Source organism: Diabrotica virgifera, chromosome 1 (assembly GCF_917563875.1).
Source record: "Diabrotica virgifera virgifera chromosome 1, PGI_DIABVI_V3a".
Taxonomy (NCBI): Eukaryota; Metazoa; Arthropoda; class Insecta; order Coleoptera; family Chrysomelidae; genus Diabrotica; species Diabrotica virgifera.
The window spans coordinates 156,881,432-156,908,379 of record NC_065443.1 but is presented as its reverse complement, the minus strand read 5'-3'; the positions used below and the strand labels follow the sequence as shown (position 1 = coordinate 156,908,379).

Genomic DNA, 26,948 nt, shown 5'->3' with positions numbered 1-26,948 from the left:
TGCGCGTGCGTGGTAATGTTATTGCAACTTTAATAATTATTTTCAGTGCAAAAAAAAGCCTGATCAATGTTCAAAATAGGTGATCATTCCTCAGCGCTTTATTTCCTATCGAATACAGTCATTTGTTTTAAAGATTTCGATCAATGAGGTGCCAACATCTTTTTTTTCGTCCTTGAATTTTAAACCCTTAATAAAAAATAAACTACAGGTGATCAAAATCTGAAACCTAGTGATCATTGCTGTACAAACCGTGAGCAAAAGGATGGTATAATTATTTTTACGAAATTCGATCAATGAGGTGCTAACATCTCATAACCTATATATATACCTCTATGGTTTTATATATGTTAATATATACCTCTATGGTTTTGACTTTGACTGTTTACTGTTTTATCTTTGACAATTATTAATTGAAATCCAAAAAATATTGGTTTGTATGTCCTAATTTTTAATAGTTTATTAAAATATTTCCTTTATTTGCAATAGTACATCTTCCAAAATGATGAACCCACAATCAACGTACGCAATTCAAAGTACTGCTGGAGCAGTTCCTATCAGAAATGAAAAAGGTAAATACCTATCATCAACATTTAAAGTAAATTTTTTAAATATGTTATCTTTTTTAAAGGAACAATACATTTTTAAGAGTAATATTTTCCCATTTCTGATAAGTTTTGTTTCAGGTGAACTGTCTATGCAAAAGGTGAAAGTTCACAGATATATCTCTGGAAAGAGGCCAGACTATGCTCAAGAAGCACATTCAGACAGTGATTCAGCTGAGGAAGACTTTCTGGAGAAAAGAACTCAGTTAGTTACAGTTCCTTCTCCGGAACCTATAAGGACCGAAGAAGATGATTTGAATGATCCACGTTTAAGAAGATTAAAGATTGCTGAGACCAATACAGAAGTTAGACCTGAAAGGCGAAGACATGTTTTGGAGCCAGAAGTCTTGGAATCATCTGAGGAGGAAGAAGAAGAAATTCACTTGGCTGGTAAGTATTATATTATATTATTGTTTGTCAGGAGAAGAACAAAGGTGACTGACGTCATCGAGAGGATAGCCAGGTTGAAGTGGAGATGGGCAGGACACCTAGTCAGAATGACAGATGGGCGATGGACGAAGAGGTTATTGGAATGGAGGCCAAGAGAAGCGTTGGTCGACCGCCTACAAGATTTATTTATTTATTTATTAATATTACGGGAAAACCCCATTAACAGTTACAATTAACAAATAGTAAAATGTAAGATGTATGTAATAGATTGAGAAAAAAATATAATCAAAAAACAACAAAAATAATTCAACCTACAACAATGTTCAAACAACCAACAATTAACATTACAACCCTAAATTTATAATTAAAGTTTTACACTAAACTAAAGTATTAATTATTCTATGAAATTGATTCTATTAAATTGAGCCCTGAACCCACTTTCAGACATATCAAATATTTCCAAATGAAGTTGGTTAACATATCTTGAGTATCTTTCTATAGGCAAATTCATACCATAATTTGTTCGATGATAGGGTATTTATTTATTTATGTAAAGAAGAGTAGTTATGTCTCCTATTTCGTGTGACAATCTCAATGTTAACCGACTCCAACAATTCAGCACTATCAATTTTCCCTGTAACAATTTTATGCAAAAAATTTAATCCAGCACAGATTCTCCTTTCTGAAAGTGTTTTCAAATTCAGTTGTTTTTCCAAAATTGAATAATTATGATCAGAGATCCCAATATATAATTTGAATCCACAAAATCGTAGAAACTTATGCTGAACCTTTTCTACAGTATATTTATGGACAGCTTGCTAAGGAGACCACACCACTGATCCATACTCAAGTTTAGATCTGACTAATGAAGAGTAAAGGCTTCTGACAGTGTCAACAGAAAAATGTCTACAATTTCTCACAATGAAACCCAACATTTTGGATGACTGTATTGTGACTGAGTTAATATGATCGACAAATGTTAAATTTTTGTTGAAAATTACTCCCAAGTCTTTTATTTTTGATACAGTTTTTAATGGTTGCCCACACAGTTCGTAAGAAGTGTCATATTTTCTGGAACCCTTAAAAAACTAATTAGACAACATTTTGATATATTTAGGTTTAATTTATTAATGTGACAACACTGCGTTAATCTGTCAAGATCGTCCTGCAGCAGTTGTTGATCAGTTTGGCAATTCATTATTCTGTAGGCTTTGAAATCATCAGCAAAAGCGAGACCTTCACTGTTTTCAAAACAATCAAAAATTTAGTCCAAAAACAGATTGAAAAACATTGGGGAACAGTGCCCCCTTGGGGAACACCAGAAGTTACACATATTGCATCCGATTTAAAAGCACCTATTTTGACCATCTGTCTACGCTCTGACAATAAACTTTTGATCCAACCTACAGCCGAAACATCAAACCCTATATCAAATAATCTCCTGAGAAAAATATGGTCTACTTGATCGAAAGCCTTTGAAAAATCTGTGTAAACTGCATCAAATTGCTTGAATTCTTCCAAAGCTTTAATTATTTTTGATTGATATGGTAACAGATTAGTTAGAGTTGAACGACCTGAACAGAAGCCATGCTGATTCTTATTTATTAGCCCACGACACATCCAGTTTAATTGGTCGCTGATAATAGTGTCAAACAATTTTGGAAGTGATGATTGAATGCATACACTCCTGTAGTTCGTAACATGTTTTTGTTCCCACTTTTAAAGATGGGCGTGATAAAACTATCCTTCCATTTTTCAGGAAAAATTGAGGATCTTAAAGACTTATTAAATAATAAACTTAGTGGAACCACAAGGGTACATACACATTATTTTAACAGGCTACTTGGAACACCGTCGGGACCAAGGGTATTTTTACTAGGTAAAAGAGATATTTTTTCGTATATTTCTTTTGTAGAAATACCCGAAAACTTATAGTTTTGGTAAATATTTGTGGGTGTTCCAAGGTCTAGTTTGTTCTCTGGGTTACTTGGGGTGTACACTGTTTGGAAGTACTTTTGGAACAAATCAACAATCTCTTGCCCATCATTTGCTTTATCCTCGCCGTATATTATTGTTTGGGGAAGAGAATGGTTGGTTTTTAAGTCCTTTATGTACCTCCAAAAGTATCTAGGATTTGATTTGAATTCTATATCCATTAATGAGATATACTGAGACCAACAAACCTCCCGAACTTTTTTGCATTCTGAACGCAGTCTAGTAAAAATATTGAGGTCAGCCTGAGATCTGGACTGAATATAGGTGTAGTGTGCTCTCCTTTTTTGAGAAATAAGCTGTCTTAGTTCCTTTGAAAACCACCTAGGATAAGTGCTGGTTTGGTATTTTTTCACAGGTACAAATGAAGCAATACCAAAAGCTAAAATTTCATAGAAGTAATCAACAGCTAAATCTAAATCAAGACGAGACAAACACTGCTCCCAGTTAATTCCAGCTAAAAAGTTATTTAAACCCACATAATTGGCGTTATTGAAATCATAGTACAGATCCTGGCAGAAGAGGCTGTCGTCTACCTGTTTTTTGTGAATATTTCTTAAACTACACTCATAACTAGCATGATGTAAACTGCTGTTTAGAATAGAGTCATTTCCTAAGAGTACCTCAACACTTTTATCGTTTGTGAACATAAGATCCAAGAAAATATTTCTGCTGTTAGGAATACTTATCCTTTGAAATAACTGAAGAAAACCAAAAGTTTGGGCGATATGGATAGCTGAAGAAATTCCAGGACACACAACCTGCAAACCATATTCATCGTTTGACCATATAGCTTCGGGAAGATTATAATCTCCAAAAATATAAAAATATTGTGCTGGAAATCTTTGTAGAACATCCTCTACTGTTTCACAATGAGAGGTGTATACTAATCCAGGCATGTTTGGTGGAATATAAACTCCTGAAATGATAAATTTTGATGCATTGTACTCACATGAAATAAACAATTGTTCCACGTTCTGATGTGATATGTTTATCATTTGGGACCGAATAGATCTTCTGACGTAGATCAGTACACCACCACCACTCAATTTTTGGCTTGTTAAGATTGACCTATCACTACGATATAAGTTAAAATATACACATTCTAGTTCACTGTCCAAAAAATCATTATTTAGGTTACTTTCAACTAAAATTATAATATCATACAAGCAACTACTTACAGCCAGTTTAAGGCGGTCTATTTTGGTTCGCAGACCGCTGACATTTTGATAATATATTGTTAATGGGGTGGTTAAAAGTTTCCTGGTTCCTGCCAATGTAACAAATATAAGAAAACTTCTGTTGGAGTGAAAGTAAAAAGAAAGATATACTCCAACAGAAGTAAGGAAAAAAAAGGAGATAAAATACTAGATAACTAAATAATTAAATAGTTGTGGCTATTATGAAAATGAAGGGGCTTCTCCATTGAAGCCGAAGTAGGGAAAATACTACTTTCCAGTAGTACTGAAGAAAGGGAATAATAAGGGATAGAAGTAGAAGTATGAAGAGACAGAGGCAAACTGAATAGATTTGGAATAGAAGATGGACTGATGACTTAAGAAAGGTAAATAAAAACTGGATGAGAGCGGCGTAGGATAGATGGGGTTGGAAACGAGGGGAGGAGGCCTATGTTCAGCAGTGGACTTTTGAGGCTGGATGATGATTGTTTGTTAACATAAAGACAACCACTGAATTGTTCTATATTCTACATAGTTCTTAATACATTGGGGATTACTGAGATGGCCAAGAAACTTGTAGAAAACTAATTAATTAAAAATTCATTCAAATTTTTTGCATATAAAAAATAATTTAGTCAGACATTAAACGTTGAAGGCACCAGTGGCGGCTGGTCAGGGTCGACAGAATATTTGTATCTGTGAGGTGAAAAAAATCTGTCAGATAATACAGACTAAATTTTATTCATGGTTTTTAAAAGGATTTCATCAATCCGAGCGTTAAGTGATCCCTGCGCATAACAGACTTCTCAAAAAATGAGTGATCCGAGCCATTCATCTGACTTTTCGACTAGCCGACCCTAACTCATCCGTAGCTTGACGATTTACACGTAAAACTCAACGAAATGACAAGTTGATGAGCAAGCGAACATACATTCTCTCCGTAGGCATTAAGAGGCAGGTACAGCACATTTAAATCTGACGGTCGGTGTTTCAAAGTTGTCAGGAATTATCATTTAGTGGACACGATGGATCGAAGCATTTGTTAAAAATCAAAGTAATTATAGAGAATTAATAAAATTGTTTTAGAAATATTTACTTTCTGATTCGAAGTGTATTCGTAATACAGAATGAACTAATACATATATAATCAAATAGTTACATTTTGAATAACGTTATTGAATCTGAGATTTAGAAAATCATTTGCTTTTCGCTGGAAGTAGATGAAACTTCTGATGATCATGTCATTCATAATTATCAATTATTGTTGTTCCATATTCGTTATGTGGTAATATTTATGAGAGGTTTTTAGGTTTTAGAGACGTGAGTAAAAGCAATAAGGCAGAATATATTTTTGGTGTTTTAAAGAACAGATTAAAATTTTTTGATATCAAAAATAAATTGGTAGGGCAAACTGGGGCAATTTTATGACGGCGTTGCAGTGATGTGTGGTGAATCGAATGGTCTCCAGGCAAAAGTTTATTTGTTTATTTATTTATTTATTTACGGGCAAGCCCAATTCAGAAAATATTGTTCCAAAAAAATATTACAAAGACAAAACAAAAACATAAACAGTGTCAACACAAAGAACAAATATTATAGTCGGTTCGCTAAACTCAGACGCAAATGGCTAATGATTTTCGTACGTAATTTTTTTGTTTTTTGCCAATTTTGACAAAATTTGCAAAATTACTAAATATGTAGTAATTATTAACTATTTAGTAATTATTTTTTTGCCAATTTTATCAAATTGGCAACATTACTAGCTTAAATCACTAGCCAGTTGAGTCTCGAGTTTAGCGAACGGACTATACAATATCTATTGGATAACAAAGCTAATAAGTTAAAGGAAAAAAGAGAACATTGCGATATAAAAAACAAAGTTTAAGCTTAAAAATTTCTGATAGAAATTATATCATTATTGTATGTTCAACAAATGGTTTTTGAATCTATCCAAGGAATTGCAGAATATATTTAAGTCATTTAGAGAATTCGCAAGTCTAAGTGTTCGTGGTAAAAAATTGTTGTAAGTATAGTTATATCTATGGAAGCTTATGTGAAAAGTTTGGATTTGTCTTGTTGACCGAGTTGGTACAAAAAGACTAATTTTTGACAGAAGATCGGGACAGCTACTATTACCATTAATACTGTTGAATAAGATTGTCAGATCTTTTCTTTTTCTACGGGTTTCTAATGAAGTTTTTTCAATAATAATTTAAAATCTGTGTAGCTACGATATACATGTTGTTTAAAAGCTACGTATCTGAGAAAGGTATGCTGAACTCTATCAAGTTTATTTTTATGAACTAGTATGGAGACCACACAGAGGAACAAAAATCAAGATGAGATCTAACGAGTGAGCAATATAAAATTTTCATTGAATTTATATCTGTGAAATCACGAGATGTTCTTTTAATGAAACCAAGCATTTTCATAGACTTTTGGGCAATTGTACTAATGTGGTGTTTAAAGCTGAGTGAAGAGTCTAATATTATGTCTAGGTCTCTGATTTGTGTGCATGATTGTCAATAGTATAGTCATGTGTTAGCAAATGGTGATTCCTACAGAAACGCATAATATAACACTTACCAACATTTAATTCCATGCCATTAAGGGAACACCACTGGGATAATTTATTAATATCTGATCGTAGTCCAAGAGTATCATCATGGGATCTTATTATTGTAAAGCACTTAAGGTCATCAGCGAAAAGGAGAGCTTTTGTATGGGAAAAACCAGTGGTAATATCATTAATGAATAGATTAAATAGTAGTGGTCCCAGGTGTGAACCTTGGGAAACACCTGAAGTTACAGGAAAAATGTTGGAATAACAGTGATTTACTCTAACCATTTGAGTTCTGTTTTCTAAATAACTACATAACCACCTAAATACCAGACCATCAATACCATAAGAACGTAATTTATATAATAGAAGGTCATGGTTTATCTTATCAAAGGCTTAAGAGAAGTCAGAGTACACTGAATCAACCTGCAAGCCCTCCTCCAGAGCTTCAGATAGGTAGTCAGTATAATTAAGTAGACTTAGCTCAGCAGATTTACTGGAAGAAAATCCAAACTGTGAGTTAGTAATAACACTAGATGATACAGCCCTTCTTGCAAATAGTCAAGCAGAGCTGATTGATCTTATACGACTGGTGGAAAACGAAACTCAAATATTTGGTCTGCAATTAAACATATCAAAGACAAAGATCATGATAGTGGATAGACTACATAACAATCATCCACATATAACCACAATTGATCGGTTTGAGGTTGTGAACTCATACTTATATCTGGGATCATTAATCACAAACACAGGGTCACTACAGGAAGAAATAAAACGTAGATGTGATCTAGCAAAAGTCGTCACAGCAAAAATGACCACAATATGGAAGGACTGTCAAATTTCAAGAGCGTTAAAGATGAGGTTGATCAACTGTTAAATTCCTTGGACCGACCATAGAACAAATAATTCGATTTTAAGAGAGCTAAAAGTTAGCCAATGGCTCTCCAGTAAAGTCCATCTCCAACAATTAAAATACTTTGGACATGTTATGATAGCCAACACAGAAAATATGGAAAGACTCATTATACAAGGAAAGGTGGAAGGCCGAAGATCACGAGGAAGATCCCCAACAAGATTACCCAACACTATTATGCGCATTATAATGAATATAGTTTTGCATGATACATGTAAAAAAATAAAGAATATCGTCTTTTCTTGTCAGTTTAGCGCACCTAAATGGACTACTGCTTTAGAACAAATTTGTTTCGTAATAAAAAGCAAACAGTTTGTCAGACGCGATTAAATTTTAAATCTCGGTTAGTTTTATCTAAGCAGATTATCTCTGGTAGTTTTAGTATCTGTAGCAGATTTTTGTGAACAGCTTTTGGAAGTTTTTGATTTTATTATCTAAGGCAACGATTTTGAAAGTGGCGATACCTCTTTCCGTGAAGCCGTCGGTTTGAGAACTTTACTCTTTTAATAACCTTTTAAATATTTTTAAGACAGAGTTTGCCCAAGATATTCATTGTTGTTCAAAATCAGTCAACTGACATTATTTATTCCAAAAATAGAATAAGAAAGCTGGTGCCAAATCTCAGAGATTTTCGTAATGATAGTAGTTTCCAATATATACGCAGTGGCGTTTTGGATTCGCTTGATATTTCCGAACCATCCCAAAAAAGACAACGACATGATACATATCTCGAAAAACGAGTAGGTATATCTTGAAATTTTGGATAACCTACTCCTACTATTATATGCAAATATACACTCGTTTTTCGAATTTTGAAGATTTGCAAATTTTTGACCTCTTCAAAATTTAAAAGTTACCTTCGTCAAAGAATTTCCAAGATATTTATTATTACAAGTTAGGTACTTAAAAATTATGCTGATCCAAATATTTTCAGAAAATGGGATAAGTTACAAAATATGTATGTATAATTGTATGTAGTAAGTACTGCAATTCATTACAACAAACTGTTCATCAATTTTCTTATTACCACCAATTTCTGCCTCAAATAAACGGGATTTATCTTGTCTCAAAAGAATCAACACATATTGTCAAAACACCATGAAACAAGAGTACATCAAATAAAAAAAAAACAAAAAACAACAAAATCTCCTATGATAATTTTAAGCCTTTTATTTTGATGGTATACCTATATGAGAAGACAAAAAAACCTTGCCGACCCTGTCTTTAAGGCCACGAGCCGCCACTGGAAGGCACCACGGGTATTATAGATAATAACACTTTCGGTCAACATATATCCCTCGGGCCAAAGGCCCTCGGTATATTCACCATTGACCTCAAGCGTTATTATGCTTATAATACTCTTGGTACCTTAATAACTATTAAGAACTTTTATGTTAATTTTTAATTATTTTTTGAAGAAAATAAATATTTTTTAAAATGTCATTGTTGTTGCATATCGTAAATTTACATTGTTTTACAATTGTTATATTATCAGCATACTATTGAAACAAACCAGGAGTTCCACAATAAAATTGATTACAAAAAGATTAAAAAACTGTGCACTAGAAAATTCAATTTTGCTACATACAACATTAGGAACCTATTGACGGAGGAAAAATTACTGGGTTTTCAAGAAGTTTAGAAAAAAATAAATGGAAACATTCTCAGAATGTCTCAAACATTTACTTTCTCTCACAACGTCAAATGTACCTAATAAACAGTTTTTCCAGAAAAGAGCACATAGAAGATGGATATTATGGATAAACCCCGACCAACAAAGAAAAAACAAAATAGACTTCATTATATCCAATAGAAATGAAGTATCTAACAATAAAACACTGAAATCTTTTGTTGTATGTAGATTAAAAAATCCATGGGGCCTAGGTCTGAAAAACTATTATTCTGAAGCTACAGCCTACTGAAGTTATTGAATTCAGGTGTTCAGTGTATGTTAAGTGCACTAATAATTCACAGTCAAGTGAACGACAACATTTATTATTGAAAGATGATATGGGTTTGATTCCCACTACAAACTGAAAATGTGTATATGTATTATGTATATACAGTGCGTCCATAAAGTAACGCATAAATTCATTATTTCGTAAACCGGCGACTTAAGGAAAAATCCCAAAATAGGTCGATTTTTATTTTTAATTTCCGATTTTTTGGCGTATATATCATACTAGTGACGTCATTCATCTGGGCGTGATGACGTAATCGATCATTTTTTGAAATGAGAATAGGGGTCATTTGATAGCTTATTGGAAAGGGTTTTTAATTCTCTATTCACTAATGTAAATATTAACATAATTATTTATACAGGGTGTTCAAAAAACATTTTTTTAAATAAAATAACAGATGAAAAGAAGAATGTATGTAATTTATTTAATTCAAAATGCGTTTTACTACTGTCAGAAAACAGAAAAAAAATTTATTTGACAAATAAACATTGATTTTCGCTTAAATGAAATGTTCAAACTGGCAAGAGGCAGGTGGGTGGCAGCTTATAACATTGAATTTAAGCTAAAAATAAACAATATTTATTCGCCAAATAAACATTTTTTCCGGTTTTCTGACAACATTGAAACGTATTTTTGAATTAGATAAATGACATACATTCTTCTTTTTGTCTCAATTATTTTAATTTAAAAAATGTTTTTTTGAACACCTTGTATAAATAATTATGTTAATGTTTATATTAGGGAATAGAGAATTGAATACCCTTTCAAATGAGCTATCACATGACCCCTATTCTCATTTAAAAAATCATCGATTACGTCATCACGCCCAGATGGATGGTGTCTCTAGTATGATATCAACGCATGAAAGGCAAAGCTCCCTAACCGACAAGATTTGGTAAAACGACATAATATATCATTCGACTCGCCATAAAAATCCGCGTCGATTGGTCTGGGTCTCGTAGCGCTGCGTTGAGATTTGTTGTCGCTTAGGAAGTACGTGAATCTTAAGTATTCTCACGTTTTCAACTGACTAAGCAACAAAAAAGTCCTAATTTTCTATATATCGGTTGGTTGGACAGTTTGAGTTATAAAAAAAAAACGAATAGTAATTTGTTCCTGTCTTAAAATTATATTAACCGTTAACTTAGATAAATTTACTGAAAGTAAAATCATATGCACCAAGCAGTACGGTATTTTTTCCTGTTCTAGATTTTGCTATCATAGTCGCTTACCGATTTTTATACAAACAGAAATATCATCCAAACGTGTCCTTATACATTTGTTCCTAAAAATGTATTTGACATCATTTGTGCTTAGACATGTTTGCTTGTTGCGAAATAGGTATAAAAAAGAGCTTAGATAATTTTACATAAAAAAACGATACCGACTTGATGTCGCTTAGATAATTTTACCTGACTAATTAGTTTGGAACCGAATGTCGCTTAAATAGTTTTACTTGCCTTAATGTTGTGCCAAACGTGTCGCTTAGATAATTTTATTTGAATTTCAAAACGAATAATAGGCGCTTAGGAGGCGCAACCATGTTTTGAATGTCGGTTATGCGTAACATACTGCATACTGCTTTCGTATTATACTAGTAAGAGGACTAACTCACAATCATAAACTTATATCGAGAAACAATCCTGATGAAGGTGAAAATTTGGCACAGCCCTCAAATAGCATGGATTTAAATACACCACACATTGATATAGTCCTAAAAGTAACTGAGATGAATAAAGAACAATCAAATAATACAAATATTGTTGAACAGAAAAAAAAACTGTTCGTAAATGCAAAAGAGACATGAAATACATCGATTACATGTCTGATCAAGAAGATTTTTCAACTTTTTGCGGCGATAATGAGGATTCATACGACTGGTTGCCAGTACAAAATGCAAGCGACGAGGAAACAAATGATGCAGAGTCAACGGGTAAAACAAGAAAAAAGAAAAAGAATTTCAGAAGAATAAAACCAACAATGAATAGATCGGGCATAGAAGAAGAAACTGTAGGTGACGCTGGATTCACGGAAAGAAAAAATAATGAAAGAAAAGAAAGATCTAAGAAGAAGAGAGCGGGGGAAGAATATACAATTAAGAAGGGAGTGACAGTACCAGCCAAGAAATTTCTCCCGAATCCATGTCAAGGAAAAAAATGTGGCAATAACTGTGGATCTATCCCAGAAGAAAGAAGAGAAAGCATACTTAACCATTTCTGGAAACTGGATACAACTCGACGACGAAATTGGTTGGTATCATTGGCGCAAAGAGTAGGTGTGAAGCGCAAGCGCAGTGAGTCTGAAAAACGCAACTGTACTATAAAATATTTTATAGATGAAGGAGAAGGTAAGAGAAATGTATGCTTACAGTTCTTAGCAGCCACTATGAATGTTTCAGATAAAACTATTTATAGTATTGTTAAAAATGCAGAGTGGGGATGTGCCAAGGAAAACATGAGAGAAAAGATGGAGCCGTCAAATAAAACCAAACAAACTACTCTGGTTGCCGTTACAAACTTTATAAAAAGTTTGCCTGCTTTACCATCGCACTATGGCCGCCAAGATTCCAGTAAAGTTTATTTACCAGAAGAATTCAAGACCATACCAACTCTTTACGGAATTTATAAAAATAATGTCATTAATCAAGGTATGGATATTGTGAGTGAGAGAATTTTTCGCAAAATATTTCATGAGCAGTTTAACGTCGGCTTTCATGTACCAAAGAAAGATAAGTGCAAGAAATGCCTTGTGTTTGAAAAAACCACTGATCCTGACAAACTGAAAGAAAAAGAACAGCATGAGAAAGAACAAGAAGAAGGTTACGCCCGTTTCAAAAGTCACAAAAAGATCCACAAAGATGATTCTTTTACATTATGCGTCAGCTTTGATCTTCAAAAGGTCTTGAATACGCCATATTCACCTTTAATTCTATTATACTATAGTAGAAAACTGGCTGTTTATAACCTGTTTCTACGAGAATGGCACTCGTAAAGTATTCTGTTATTATTGGGACGAATCTAATGGTAAACGAGGTGCAAATGAAGTAGCAACAATTTTGCATAAATACATTAAATCTGTTGATGCCAGAGGAAATGTTAAACGATTGCTGTTATACTGCGATTGTTGTCCAGGGCAAAACCGGAACCGCACTGTTATGGGTATGATTCACCAAACTTTGCAGGAATGTAATAATCTTGAAACAATTCAGTTGAATTTCCTACTAACTGGGCACACTTATATGCCAGTAGATACGTCTTACGCCATCATTGAAAATAACCTTAAACATACAACTGTTTATGCACCTTCCCAATGGTTCACCATTTTCTCAACTGCTAGAAAGAATCCATCGCCATTTAATGTTGACGGAATATCTTATGATTAATTTAAAAAATGGGATAACATTGGAGACAAATATTTCAAAGGAAATCTTACTGGCAAAATAAGTAAAGTTCGGATTGCACCTTTTAAGAAAGGCAAACACATTAGGTGACAAACCTCACGTAATATAAATAATACCGTTAATAGGTAAATATACAAGGTATACTTACATTTAATTAATATTAATAACTAATTATAAAATTATACTAGGTAAATATACCTTGTATATTTATCTATTAACGATTTTATTTATATCATTTTAAAGTGCGCATGCGTTTTGCTGCTAATTGGCACCCGCGAACGCACTTATTGTTTCTATAAAAACATCTATGAATTCTGTTGTCAAATTATTCGATGTTGAAGTCCAGCCTAAGACTAGGGTCCCACTTATGTCCTGCTATAGATCACTACTGCCCATTTCCAAAAAGAAATATCACGATCTTCAGAAACTTTGTACTCACCAAGTCATTCCAGCTTGTTTTATCATGAATATTTGAACATTCCACGGGATGCGAATATGAAAGATGTGTTACCAGAATCAGACGTAGAAGATCCTGATTACGATTTTTCATTTATTTTTGCTGCAGTTTTGGTTTGATATTATGTTATTAATATTAGTATTACGAGTATATTATAATTTGTGGTTGCTTTCATTTTGATGTTATAAGGTATAAGAAGTCAAAGTGTTAATAAGGCTGGTTAATAACAAGTATACGGTCGGCTTGTGTAACATTTCCTAAATAAATTTATGGGTAAATGCATTAAAATGCAATTATTGTTTCTCCGTCATCTGTTTGGATTAGAAAAAGATGCAATGACATTATTCAATGCGTTTAGGCATAAATTGATTTAGGAAGCGTTACGCAAGCCCCCCTAAGTAGCATATTTTTTTATAAGTTTAATTATTTGAGGTTCCAGTATTACAGTCTTGACCAAATACGATTTAAAGTTGATTTTTTAACTATTATTTGTTTTGTTTGTTTGCTATCATTTGTTATATGTTTGAGATTGAATTATAGAATTCCTTACAAATTGTCTTACATAGGATATTACTCTAAGTACACTTGGTTAATTTTGCATTTAATGTGTTCTTTACCAATTATTTTTCCAATAGTTAGAGTTTTGGATCTTAACCATAGTTAAGTGTTAATGAAACAGTACACACGAACATAATATTATGTATGAGTTTTTAAAGAAACTTTTTTAACTCTGATGAGTCTTGTGATGTTAAACTGTGCACTGTGCCTTATTTGGAGTAATAATAATTAATAATAATATGTTGAGATCTCTTTCTTGTTTAAGCAAATTCTTGATGTTACTTACTTATGTTATTTAACAATTATTTAGAAGATTTTTTTTATTCGTACCCAGTGTTTATTATAAAAACCAAATTTGTTTAAGTTCTTCATTTTTAATTCAAAAAAATACTGCAATACAATAAAAATATTGAATAAAAACAAAAATCGTTTTATTTGTTAAACTCACTCCCTTCAAAAATGTCGGATAGAGTTGCAAATATTACTTTATAATAAGTAATTAGATTATTTTTCTTGAAAGACCTGACTAAAATTTAATTATTTAGTTTTTTTTCCTATTTTTCAAAGATATTTTTTCGTTATTAATACATTTTTACCTATTTGCATATACAATAGCTTAAGTATGTAACTGAATATACTTGAAAGTTTTTTTGTAGGCTCAGGCGCATAGATAGTTGTACCTGTTATTTTTTTGGGGTAATCTTTTACTAACCAACTCTAAATGGTAAACTTGAAGTGTTAAGTAAAAATATTACTTCTTAGATAAAAGCCCACAATATTATAATGCATAAACTGTAACAAGTATTTATCTATGATGAAAAGTAAATATTTTATAAGAATTTTTCAATAAAAAAAATTTTTGATCAGCTCTCCTGCACATTTGTATAGATGTCGGTTAGGAAGGATTGCCTTTCATGCGTTGATATATATTCCAAAAAATCGGATATTAAAAATAAAAATCGACCTGTTTCAGGATTTTCCTTTAAAGTCGCCCGTTTACGAAATAATGAATTTATGCGTTATTTTATGGACGCACTGTATAGCATATCACATCTTTTAAATCTCCTGCGTTTTATGCTGTTATATATTACAACCTGATTATTGAAATTATTGGATCTTCTTTTTTTGTAATCTCCCAATCATAGGTTGGATATCATCATCACTATCTATACTCTGTCTACGGCTGCTCTGAAGAGTTCTATGGAACTGTATTTAAACGAGTCCCTTAAATTTTTCCACCATGATTACTATTGGAAAATTCTCGAGAATGAAAAATCGGAGAATATTCTCGATATTATTATGGAGAATTTTCTGAGAATGAACCCTATGATGCGCTTAGGGATATTGTTAAAGATGAAATAGAGTATTAAAAATCTTAAAATTATATACAAAATTATGAGACGAAACAACAGTGTTCTTTATATATAAAAAAATACAAAAACAACAGAAAACACAAACTTTTTTTCACAAAAAATGAAATTTTCTTCTTAACAGTAAACAATGGATGTGGTGATCTAATCAGAAAAAGATGAGACCTCAGATTCAGAATCTATTTCTATCATTAGCTCATCCTGGTCATCTACATTCTGCATTTCAATGCACTGATGAGAAGTTGTGGGATTTTGTTTTTCGCGAGTCTCCAGCTCAGTTGTGGATTGGTCTACGTATAACAATTTTAAATTGTGAGCAATAAAAGTTACCTTACCAGCCTGTTTAGCAGCAAGCCGGTTTTTTTAGAGTGGATAAAAAATCCATAAGTACTGAAACTTTTTTATTTTACTATTTTAGTTAATTTTGTTCCGAAACGTGTACCTTTCCACCATATGATTGGGTTTAGTTTTTCAATTGATTTTACAACGTATGGTTTTCCAAAAAATCCCTCCTTAGACCGATGAAATGCCAAATCTGCCATTATTTCAACCGAGTCATCACAATATTTTAAAGTTGGTAAATTACCTATAAACTCAGTTCCCTCAACTTGTTCATCTCTAATTAAATGAACTCCATTCTAAATATTTGCACGTTAATATAGCACCATAACAGTAAACACCCTAGCTAGTGGTTCATGGGATTACCCAGCCCCGGCTACTTCGATTTTAGGGGATTTTTTTCCTCGAAAATCGGGAAAAAAAGTATTTCATGAGCAGAGCGGCAAGTAGGTGTTTGGGCTTCAAGAATAATAATGTTTGGGATGCAAAAAATATACTAGGTGAATTGGCAAAACAATATACATATTTTTTAAATTATAATAATTTGACCCATATCTAGTTTTTATTTCGGTTTTTGTAAATATAGATGTTACGGTCAATGATGTAAATTGGACATTGACGTTAATGGCCGGGCATTGTCGTGAATGTTCATTTTCCTTGGTTATTAACGACAATGTCCGGCCATTAACGACAATAACCTTAGCTATTGGCCAATGTTGTAAAAACTTAACGTAAAATTAGATTTTTCATCAATAACCGGTCAATAACGACAGTGGCCAGAAGCAAATGGCTAATGTTGATAAATCGATGCCTCAGAAGATAATCGGTGTGAGTCAATAAGTGTTTAAAATGAGATACTAATATGTTTCTGAACGTAGTTGCAGAAATATAAGTAGTTATTAAAAACAAATAAAACGTCTTTATTTATCATAATATTGGTAACATATTCATAAATACAAACAAGGAAATAATAATATTTTTATAATATACAGTTGTAGCATAATATAATACCGTTGACTGATAAATATACTATATATATATATATATATATATATATATATATATATATATATATATATATAGTATATTATACCCAAAAATAGAGAAATATATATATATATATATTTATCAATCAACGATAATACTTTAGACTGGGTGTTTTCGTCAACTGGCATAATCAGTCGCTCTTTACCACTTATTGTAATTACATCATATTTACAAACCATTCTATAGTGCTTTGTTGTTTTTTTTTTTAGCACCTGGTGTTCTCAAAATATTTTTCGCTTCTGTAATTTCATTTATTCGGCTATTGTATTTGTCACAGTTTAAAAATGATTTATTGTCATCACGTTTTGACTTGACTATTGCGTTTATATAAGTAATTATTAAAACGAGTTCGCACATCGTTGATATCCGTGATAACACTTATTAAACAAATTTACGATTAATTTCAGCACGAAAACAATACACAATATACACACATGAAGTAAACAAAATAGTAAACCTACACATATCCTATCTTTTAGTCAAAATTTCAACATTGACCGATTAACAACGGGCATTGTCGACATTGGCCGGGCAATGATAGAAATGTTATCAAGAATTTAAAATTATCATCAATGTCCAGTTTCTATGGACAATAACGTTAATATCCGGCCATTGTCGACAATGACCAATTCAACCGGTCATTGTCGTTATTGGCCGGCCAATAACGTTATTGGCCGGATTTGCGTCATTGTCCGTAATATAGACAATTCTCTCCGAGAATTTTCTTTTCTGGCCGAGAATATTCTCTTCTTACATCACTAACCATGATACTCTCGTTCTTCCTACACTCCTTCCTCCTATTATCTTTTCCTGTATTATCAGTCTTAGCATTTTATTTGCTGTCCCCTCATATGTGACCCATTATATGTAACTTTCTTATTTTTATTGTGTATTTCATATTTGTGTCCATTTCTCACAATACTTCAGTGTTTATTTACTTTGTGTCCATGTTATTCTAACTATCCTGTGTCCAGCTTTTAAGTCCATATTGTAGTATTGAAAACATGTAGCATCCCGAAGTTAATTTGTTTTCAGAGAATGGTTTTCATTTTTACAAATGCGTTTCTTGCTATTTCTATCCTGAAGCTTATTTCTATTGTTTGATGATGATTTTCGGAAATCCAGATTCTCAGGTATTTGCATTTCCCAAGTGTATGTTTGTTTGTTTATTTGATTTGTTTTCTTAGTTATCATATATTTAGTTTTTATTTATTTTTAGTCCATAATTTTCACAAAAATTGTTGTCTCATGCATATCTTATGTTAACATTTCTTGTGTTAATTGTTATTCCTTCACTTTCAGATAGTAATGCTTCTTCAAAAATGGATTCACTATACAGTGATGAGCACGCTACTAACCGGCACAATAACGCAAAAGCTGGAAAACATAATACATTGTAAATTAAAAAGAGATGAAATGAGTAGAGGTGGAAATTATCAATGTAAACGAATAAATTAACATTACATTACATAGTTTCCCACCTTTAGATGTCTGTGACAGGAGTACAGATAGAGGTAGAAAACTATGTAATGTAATGTTAATTTTATACGTTTATATCGATAATTTCCACCTCTACTAGTTTTATCTCGTTTTACTTCACAATGTATTATGTTTTCCATCTTTTGCGTTATTTTGCCGGATATTAGCGCGCGCATCACTGTATAATATATTGAATAGTAATGGGGAACATCTCCGCATAACTTCTCTCCTGATTTCAATTTCTGAAGCGGGTTCGTTATCTATTATAATTTGTGCTCCTTAATTCCAGTAAAGGTCTGTTATTATTCGTAAGTCCCTTTTGTCTGTTTTTTGTCTTTAGAACTTCAACTAATTTTTCATGTCTTACTTTGCCATATGCTTTTTCAAAATCAATGTAACAAACATGCACATCCATATTCATATCCATGTATCTTTGACATTAAACACAAGTAACGCTTCTCTAGTTCCTAGTCTGTTTCTGAACCCAAACTTACTATTATTTATTCCTTCTTCTGGCTTTTTATTTATATGACCATGTACTATTCAAGAATAATTTGAGAACATGACTTTTAATGATATCTCAAAAAAATAAAAATTTCAAACAAATAAGCATATCAAACTCATTATCAGTTTTACAAAGTTTCTATATAGGGCAGTCAATGAGGTTATTGGCTCCGAATTCCATCCTTCTACATCGATTTACTTGATATTTTCACAATAAGTAGAGAATATCTCAAGAAACAAAGTCTACCCTATGTCGATGTGCCCTTTTATCTTAGGGGTGGTTCCCACCCCTTCTCGGGGGTGTAAAATTTTTTGGTTAAAGTAACCACGGAAGTGTCTAGAAGAGCGCCTGCCTTTGGATCGAAAAAATCCGAAAGGTTGTGGGTTCGAATCTCACCAGGGTCAAATTTTTCATTTATTATAAATTAATAAATGAATATAGTTTCTGTCCTTGTGGGATCGGTACTCACCGGAGGGACCGCAGACGTTCGGATACAATTAGCGTCTCTTTGCAAAGACAATGACGTCGACTTTGCAAAGTAACAAGACACTTACTCAACATACACACTACACATGACACTAATACTCATGTTGTGACTGGCTGAATGACATAAAGTCCATGCCATTAAAAAAAAAGAAAAGACTTAATGATATTGTTCTGTATTCATTGCATGTATTTTTAGGGATAGTGCAAAAGTGGAGAGTAACCATTGTTTCGGTATGTGTCCTGTTTTGTACATTGTGTTAAACAAATCGACTATAATGTCTAAGGTTTCATCATTTATGCATTTTAAGCTTTCTACTGCGATTTGGTCTGGACCTACGTCTTTGCCATTTTTGCTTTGTTTTATTGCCATTTTAATTTCCTCTTTTAATACCTTTAAAACCACACCATCTTCTACTTCTACTTCTCTCTGTTCTATTGTATTGTCTTTGAACAATTATTATTCATTAATGTATTCTGTCAATCCCTTTAAAATTTTTTTGGAATTCAGCAAAGTTTCTCATATCTTTCAGTATTTCCGATTTTCTTTTTCTATTGTTTTGAGTTAATTCTATAATTTTTTTATTTGTGTTAAAACTATCATGTCTTTTCTGGTTTTCTTCTATTTCTGCGCATGGTTCTTTTAACCATTCTTTTTTCCCTGCTTAATTTTGTATTTTATTTGTTTATCCACTTTTTTATACATTTGATTATCTTTGTTTATACAATATATTGCTTTATTTCTTCCATTAAATTAAAAATTTTCTCATTAATTGATTGTTTCTTTTTATATCTGGTTGGTTTCAGAATTTCTTTTTGCCTTTTATCTATTTATGTTTTTATTAATAACCATTCTGTATCCTTTTCAGTATTTTGCAGAATTTGTTCCTTATATAGATTATTGATATCATCCATCAGGCGTTGTCCTATGATGGTCCATTTACGCACGGTTGTTGTTCCAAATTTTAAAGAACCGCTTGGATTGACATAAAATTTGGCATACACATACACATAGCTAACATGTCAAATAAAAAAAGTAATATTACTTGCAGATGTGTGCTTTTGCCCTGAGAGTGAGTTTTACTACTTTAAGTACTAGATCTATTTTAAGGAACTTTTGTTCTATAACGTTTTTTCACTAAGTCAATACTTTTCGAGTTATTTGCGCGTGAATATGTTCATTATTTCAACAAAAAACACGTTTTTAGATGGTTTTTCGCAAATAACTCAAAAAGTATTTTATGAAAAAAAAAAAATTCTTAGCAAAAATATAGCTTACAAAAAAGGGAAAAAATAGTGTATGCGAGGGGTCTCTAGACTCAGTAGAAGCAGAGTTCTATCTAATGAACAATAGGTTCATATTCGTGAAATTCCAAATCGAATATTTCAACGTGGACTATCTAAGAAATAAAGCACCTTTTGGGGAAAACTCATAACAACTTTTTTAAAGTGTTTAAAAAAGCTTTATATATTTTGTTTTTTTTTTAGTTTCTGGCATCAAAAGGAAGCAAGTTACGCTCAAAATAAAGTTGGTCCCTTTTTTTGGTAAAAAAAATCGGGAACATCACCCCATAATTAGCATCTAAAACGAAATTAATCGTTACCGCTTCACACGTTACTTTACTTATGTATTATTTATGTGATCTGTAAATTTCTTTCATCGGTTCAAAGTACTTATTTTTGAAAACATTTGATTTTAAAGTAAAAATTTTTTAATAGCCCCCGAGAAAAATGAAACTCAACCCCAGAGCAAAAGCACACATCTGCACAATATCACATGACTGGGTTCCTAAATTTAATTATATCGTAAATGTTAGGATATAGAAAGTCTAATGCTCACAATCTTATTGAAGGTTTTTATTTAAACACTTTTCGGGCGACCGGTTTCGGCGTTTACAGTTTATACGCCATCATCAGGCCCTTTAGAAACTGAACAAGCTAAAAATGAATAAGCTGTTACAAAATACAGTTGTCCTAGGTTAAGTTATAGGTTTAAGTCTAACAATAAACAAGTTATAGAAAGTTTCACAATGGTGTTCCAATAGACCAGTACTACTCTGATGTAAACTGTTTTAGTCAGTATATGATATATGAAGGATTAATAATGATATTATTGGTACTTACATATCAGTACAAGAAATATACAGTGTACAATGTGATGTTTGATTGTAACATTGGGCCCAAGTGTCTTCCTCGATTTCAAACTCGCATGAAAATCCAAGTCTGTGACTTTGTTGCCTAGTTGTTCAGATTTTACTCTAACAAATCAAAAGTGTGTGTGAGAGAAGTCAAAAGTAGCTTATTTTATTTTATTTTAGTGCAATGCAATAAAAAACACAAAAAAATATGACAAAAACAAAGTTGGTTATTAACTGCACAGACGAAAAGAGACTAACAAAACATATCTCGCGATGTAAATTAACTACATTTGTAGTGCCAATTATGTGTGATTAAAGGACAAATCCTTTTAATCAGATCCAAAGGATTTGCTGATAAAAGGATTTGCCCTTTAATCACACACAATTGGCACTACAAAAAATGTAGTTAATTTACATCGTGAGATATGTTTTGTTAGTCTCTTTTCGTCTGTGCAGTTAATAACCAACTTTGTTTTTTCATATATTTTTTGTGTTTTTTATTGCATTGCACTAAAATAAAATAAAATAAGCTACTTTTGACTTCTCTCACACGCACTTTTGATTTGTGAGAGTAAAATCTGAACACCTAGGCAACAAAGTCACAGATTTATATTTTCACGCGAGTTTGAAATAGAGAAAGACACTTGGGCCCAATGTTACAATCAAACATCACATTGTACACTATATATTTCTTGTACTGATATGTAAGTACCAATATTAATCATTAATTATTAATACTTTATATATCATATACTGACTAAAACAGTTTACATCAGAGTAGTACTGGTCTATTGGAACACCATTGTGAAACTTTCTATAACTTGTTTATTGTTAGACTTAAACGTATAACTTAACCTAGGACAACTGTATTTTGTAACAGCTTATTCATTTTAGCTTGTTCAGTTTCTAAAGGGCCTGATGATGGCGTATAAACTGTAAACGCCGAAACCGGTCGCCCGAAAACTGTTTAAATAAAAACCTTCAATAATATTATGAGCATTAGACTTTCTATATCCTAACATTTATACAATGTGCTCATATCAGCAACTTGTTCATCATTACTTATATCGATTTGTGCATCTGTTCTTTCTTTTATTAATTTCATTTTGAGCCTAATTTTGGTAACTACTGGATTGTGATCTGATCCTATTCAGCACTTGGATATATTTTGCTGATATAACTGTGTAATTTAAATTATTGGATAAAAGTATTCAAAAGCTCCAATTGAAAGCTTTATTTAAAAGCCAGAAGAAGGAATAAAAAAATGTTTGTCACATTGATTTTGAAAAAGCATGTGACAAAGTAAGACATGAAATATTAGTTATAATTTCAAAACAAAATATAAAATAATGTCATGAAGATGTGGAAAATCAAATCTGTGACCTTTTATACACACAATATTCTGAGTGACTGAAGAGGACATCTTACTGGATATAATGTCATTACCCTAATACGTGCAGATTCATTCTAAAGCCAGCAAATTAATTTATAGAAAGTATGAAGATTTCCAATGAGGAAACAGCTTAACTTATTTACAAATATTACTGATGTAGCACCCATATTTTGAGATATCATAATTTATTGTATAATTTTTTAAAATATTGGTAATTTTTGTTCCTCTTTAAATAATTTCTATATTCACATTTTTTTTATGTTTACAGAACATAAACACACACTTGAAGCTGCTCCTGATGATGATGAATCTGAGGTTGAACTCAGTGATTCTGAAATTGAGAAAAGGAGAGAGTCTTTGAAAAAGAAAATGTTAACTAAACAAGAAGATGAGTTTATGCTGAAAGAAGAAGAAAAAGTGGACTCTTCATCAGATGAAGAATCTTCCGAATATGAAGAATATTCTGAGTCAGAAGAGGAAACAGGTAAGTTTATGCATTTTCTAAATATACTTATTAAACACAGTTTACTAGTACATAATAGTGCTGGTATGTGCTTTCACTACAGGTGATGTAACACTCTGTCACAGGAGAATTTTATAAAATTCTCCTGTCACAGTGGCAGTTTCTAAACTCCTCTGATACGTCTAAAGGTGGGCAACTATCAATATAATGTAAATTTATAGGTTTCTATTGATAATTTCCTACCTCTACTAGTTTTATCTCTTTTTATTTCACAACGTATTATGTTTTCCGTCTTTTGGGTTATTTTGCCAGTTCTTAGTATCACTGTATATTGGAGGCGACATATTATGCAAGATTCAGCCACTACGCTATTTGATACAAGAAAAATTTCAACATACCAAAACACAAGTCGACTATTTTTGCAATACATGCCCAGATAAAACATTTCTATGTTTGAAAGTTAATAAAGAAAATATAGCATGGCATTCCTGAGCAGTTCGCAAGATTATGTCTTGGCACCTGCAACGGTGCAACGGCTACTCATGTCCACCCAATTGAGTGCATGTGGCACTTAACCTGTTAAAATAATAAGTTTAAAATAATGTCATTAAACATATTAAATATATTAGGCCTGGATCCGCGTACCAAACAAGGCACATATTACAGTCTAATATACGCCTAATATCTAATATCTCTACGTGCCGTTCTAACAGAGGCGTATATAACAGTCCCTATACAAAGTTTAGTATTAGAAATGGTAGGTACATAGCGCCTTTGTTAGAATGTAGAGCATGGCACATACAACCTTAATATGGCATTAACTCAAAATCAAAAGTTTTGGCACTTAGCACCTTTGAAACTTCCACTCTTCAATTGCCTTTTCTATATTTTTTATTTAGCAGATATGTCCATGAACATCACAATTATTATGGTAAGGGAACCCAGGCGGGGATTTTTGCAGTTACTCGAGCGCGTCAGATTATCATATGGGGAGAAACCTGGTACCCTGCAGATGTACCTCTACCATATATTGGCTCTTAACACAGGAGAGTTCGTTAAGGGGGGCTCGAAAAAAAATCTATCCTTCTGATGATCTGACGATTTGGACCGGGCGTAAGGAAATGGGCGAGTCCCAAAGTTTCACAAGAAAAAAGCGAATATTTCGCGAAATGAATGACAGATCGAAAAACTAAAAAATATGTGCTCAATATTTTTTAAAAATCTATCGAATGACACCAAACACGACTTCCCACAACACGACCCCCCACGGAGGTGAGGTGGGGGATTACTTTAAAATCTTAAATAGGAGCCCCCATTTTTTATTGCAGATTTGGATTTTTGGAAAAGTGGCCCCACACTTTTCGAATTATGCGTAGATGGCGTTATAATCGGAAAAAACGATTGTTGGAAATGGAAAATTAAATTAAAAGATGGCAGGCGCCCACTAAAATGGAAAACTTTACTAACTTTTTTGGTTTTAGGACCTACTCTTCACAACCCAATAGGTCCCCATAACGCTCGAGTGACTGCACATTTAGCATACTTTGCTTCCCTAGTAGTATATTGATTCTTATCAAATGACATGTTAAGATCACTTTATGTCTAAGTATTCTTTAAGTTTCTTGTTTTATATTTTTAAAAATTTAGTATAAAATTTATGTTTCAGGTCCCAGGTTAAAACCAGTCTTTGTCAGAAAAAAAGAAAGGGTAACCATAATAGAAAAGGAAAAGGAGGCTCAAAAGCAAAAGAAAGTGGAAGAAGACGCGCAACGTAACGCAGAAGAACGAAGAAGACAAACCCTCAAAATGGTAGAAGATACTATCCGCAAAGAACAACAAAAGGATAAGACAACAAATGAACCAAGTATTGACGATGTTTGTACAGATGATGAAAATGACGAAGTAGAGTATGAAGCTTGGAAGTTGAGAGAACTGAAAAGAATTAAAAGAGATAGAGAAGAAAGAGAAGCAATAGAAAAGGAAAAACTGGAGATCGATAAATTAAGAAACCTTACAGAGGAGGAAAGAAGGTTACAGTTGAGATTAGTACCTAAGAATGTTACGAATAAAGCTGTCAAAGGAAAATATAAGTTCTTGCAGAAGTACTATCATAGAGGTGCGTTCTATCTAGACAAGGAAGATGATGTGTACAAAAGAGACTTTGCTCAGGCAACGCTGGAGGATCACTTTGATAAGACTATTCTTCCCAAGGTTATGCAAGTCAAGAACTTCGGTAGGTCTGGCAGGACAAAATATACTCATTTGGTTGATCAAGATACAACTAAATTTGATTCTCCATGGTCTGTAGAAAATACACAGAATATCAAGTTCCATTCACAACAGGCGGGTGGAATTAAGCCGATGTTTGAAAAACCATCACTTAAAAAGAGGAAAACCTAAGAAAAGGGTTTATTTTTAAACAGTGGTTTTAAAAAAGAAGAAACTTTTATTCGCAGGTATCTGTAAAGCCGAAACTGGTGTAAATAAAATATTTTATAAGATGATGTATAATTTAAATAAATAAAAATGATTTAATTCGTTGTTACTTGTTTACTTTTCTACAATGCCACTTTTAATATTAATATTGTTCAATTAACAGCGGTATATGGACTGGATGTTAGTTTCATGTGTATTTGAACAATTTAGTCGTAGCTCTTATGAAGATATGTTGCAAATTCTGAGACCAAAAGTGAAAGTCACCTCTCAGTAACCCGGAATTATTTCTTTCTCGTGTTAAGTCTACGGCTGCGGTATTGTAGGAAACATCGGATGTGGAGGTTCCACCACTCTGGAGGTGGGGAGGTTGAGGTGCCTATTTCCGCAATCCGTGAATAATAGTTTGATGTCCTACTAAACATCTGACTTCTGACCTTTGATTTGCAAAGTTATCATTCCACCAGAGTACTTTCTTGTTGGAATTCCTCACTATGTCCGGACAATTATTGTCTTCTAACGCTGACATGACAATCTCATAAAATTGTTCGGTGCATCGTGTATCGTCCTTCTAACCCTATCTAAACAATATTCCAGGTCTGCTTGATATGCTCCTTGTTTTATTCTACGTTTAGTATGTTTAAATCATCTTTCATAACAAACTATAGTAATCACTTATCTCTGTCATTGGTGTTTGTTCTTTAGTGCCCCAGATCAGATGGTGCGAATTCACATCAAAACCGGTGATCATTTTTCTTGCAATCGTATCACTAACTGTTTAAACTCTCTTGGTAATGGTTACTAGGGATCGTGATAGGAAGATATGCCAATTCGAGAATTATTTCCTTCATACTTCCTTCCACTATGATCTTCATCTTTATCGTCGTTATATACCTGAAAGGAAAACTCATCAGCGGCAGTGAAGTTTGACTGCAGACACAGGTCCTTGGGACCTCGGCATGTCGACTAATATATATATATATATATATATATTGATACATGTATCCATGTGACTTCCAAAGTAGATTCTCGTAATACGTTGTTACTTCATATATACCGTTATGACTTCCGATTTCGGAAGTCACAACGTTTTGCCTATATTTTTACGAATTTGGCTACTAGATGGTATCAGAAGGCTTATATTAAAAATTTCGCTGGAAGTCATATCGTATCTAACATACTCATAAGATCAGATTTTAGTTCGACGGTATATCACCAGCGCTAGTGTCGCTCCCGTGCTACTATACAGGTTATGTACACAACGCGTAGCGTCTTCCGTATACC

The 26,948-nt window shown here is 32.7% G+C and overlaps 1 protein-coding gene across 1 annotated transcript; it reads left to right on the top strand.

Annotated features, from left to right (window-relative positions):
• Window positions 1-88: 88 nt before the first annotated feature.
• LOC114343659 (microfibrillar-associated protein 1) lies at window positions 89-25,772 on the top strand. Its single transcript, XM_028294493.2, has 4 exons — window positions 89-569; window positions 684-992; window positions 23,037-23,252; window positions 24,898-25,772. Exons 1-4 carry the CDS (start codon window positions 500-502, stop codon window positions 25,629-25,631), a joined length of 1,329 nt encoding a protein of 442 aa, XP_028150294.2. The 5' UTR covers window positions 89-499; the 3' UTR covers window positions 25,632-25,772.
• The last annotated feature ends 1,176 nt before the right edge of the window (window positions 25,773-26,948 follow it).

What these genes read in the sequence shown, in the direction of transcription:
- LOC114343659 (XM_028294493.2), top strand. Translation starts at nt 500, where the DNA reads ATGATGAACCCACAATCAACGTACGCAATTCAAAGTACTGCTGGAGCA. An exon ending in TCCTATCAGAAATGAAAAAG is followed by an intron (nt 570 to 683) that starts GTAAATACCTAT and finishes GTTTTGTTTCAG; the next exon opens with GTGAACTGTCTATGCAAAAG. An exon ending in TGAGTCAGAAGAGGAAACAG is followed by an intron (nt 23,253 to 24,897) that starts GTAAGTTTATGC and finishes TTTATGTTTCAG; the next exon opens with GTCCCAGGTTAAAACCAGTC.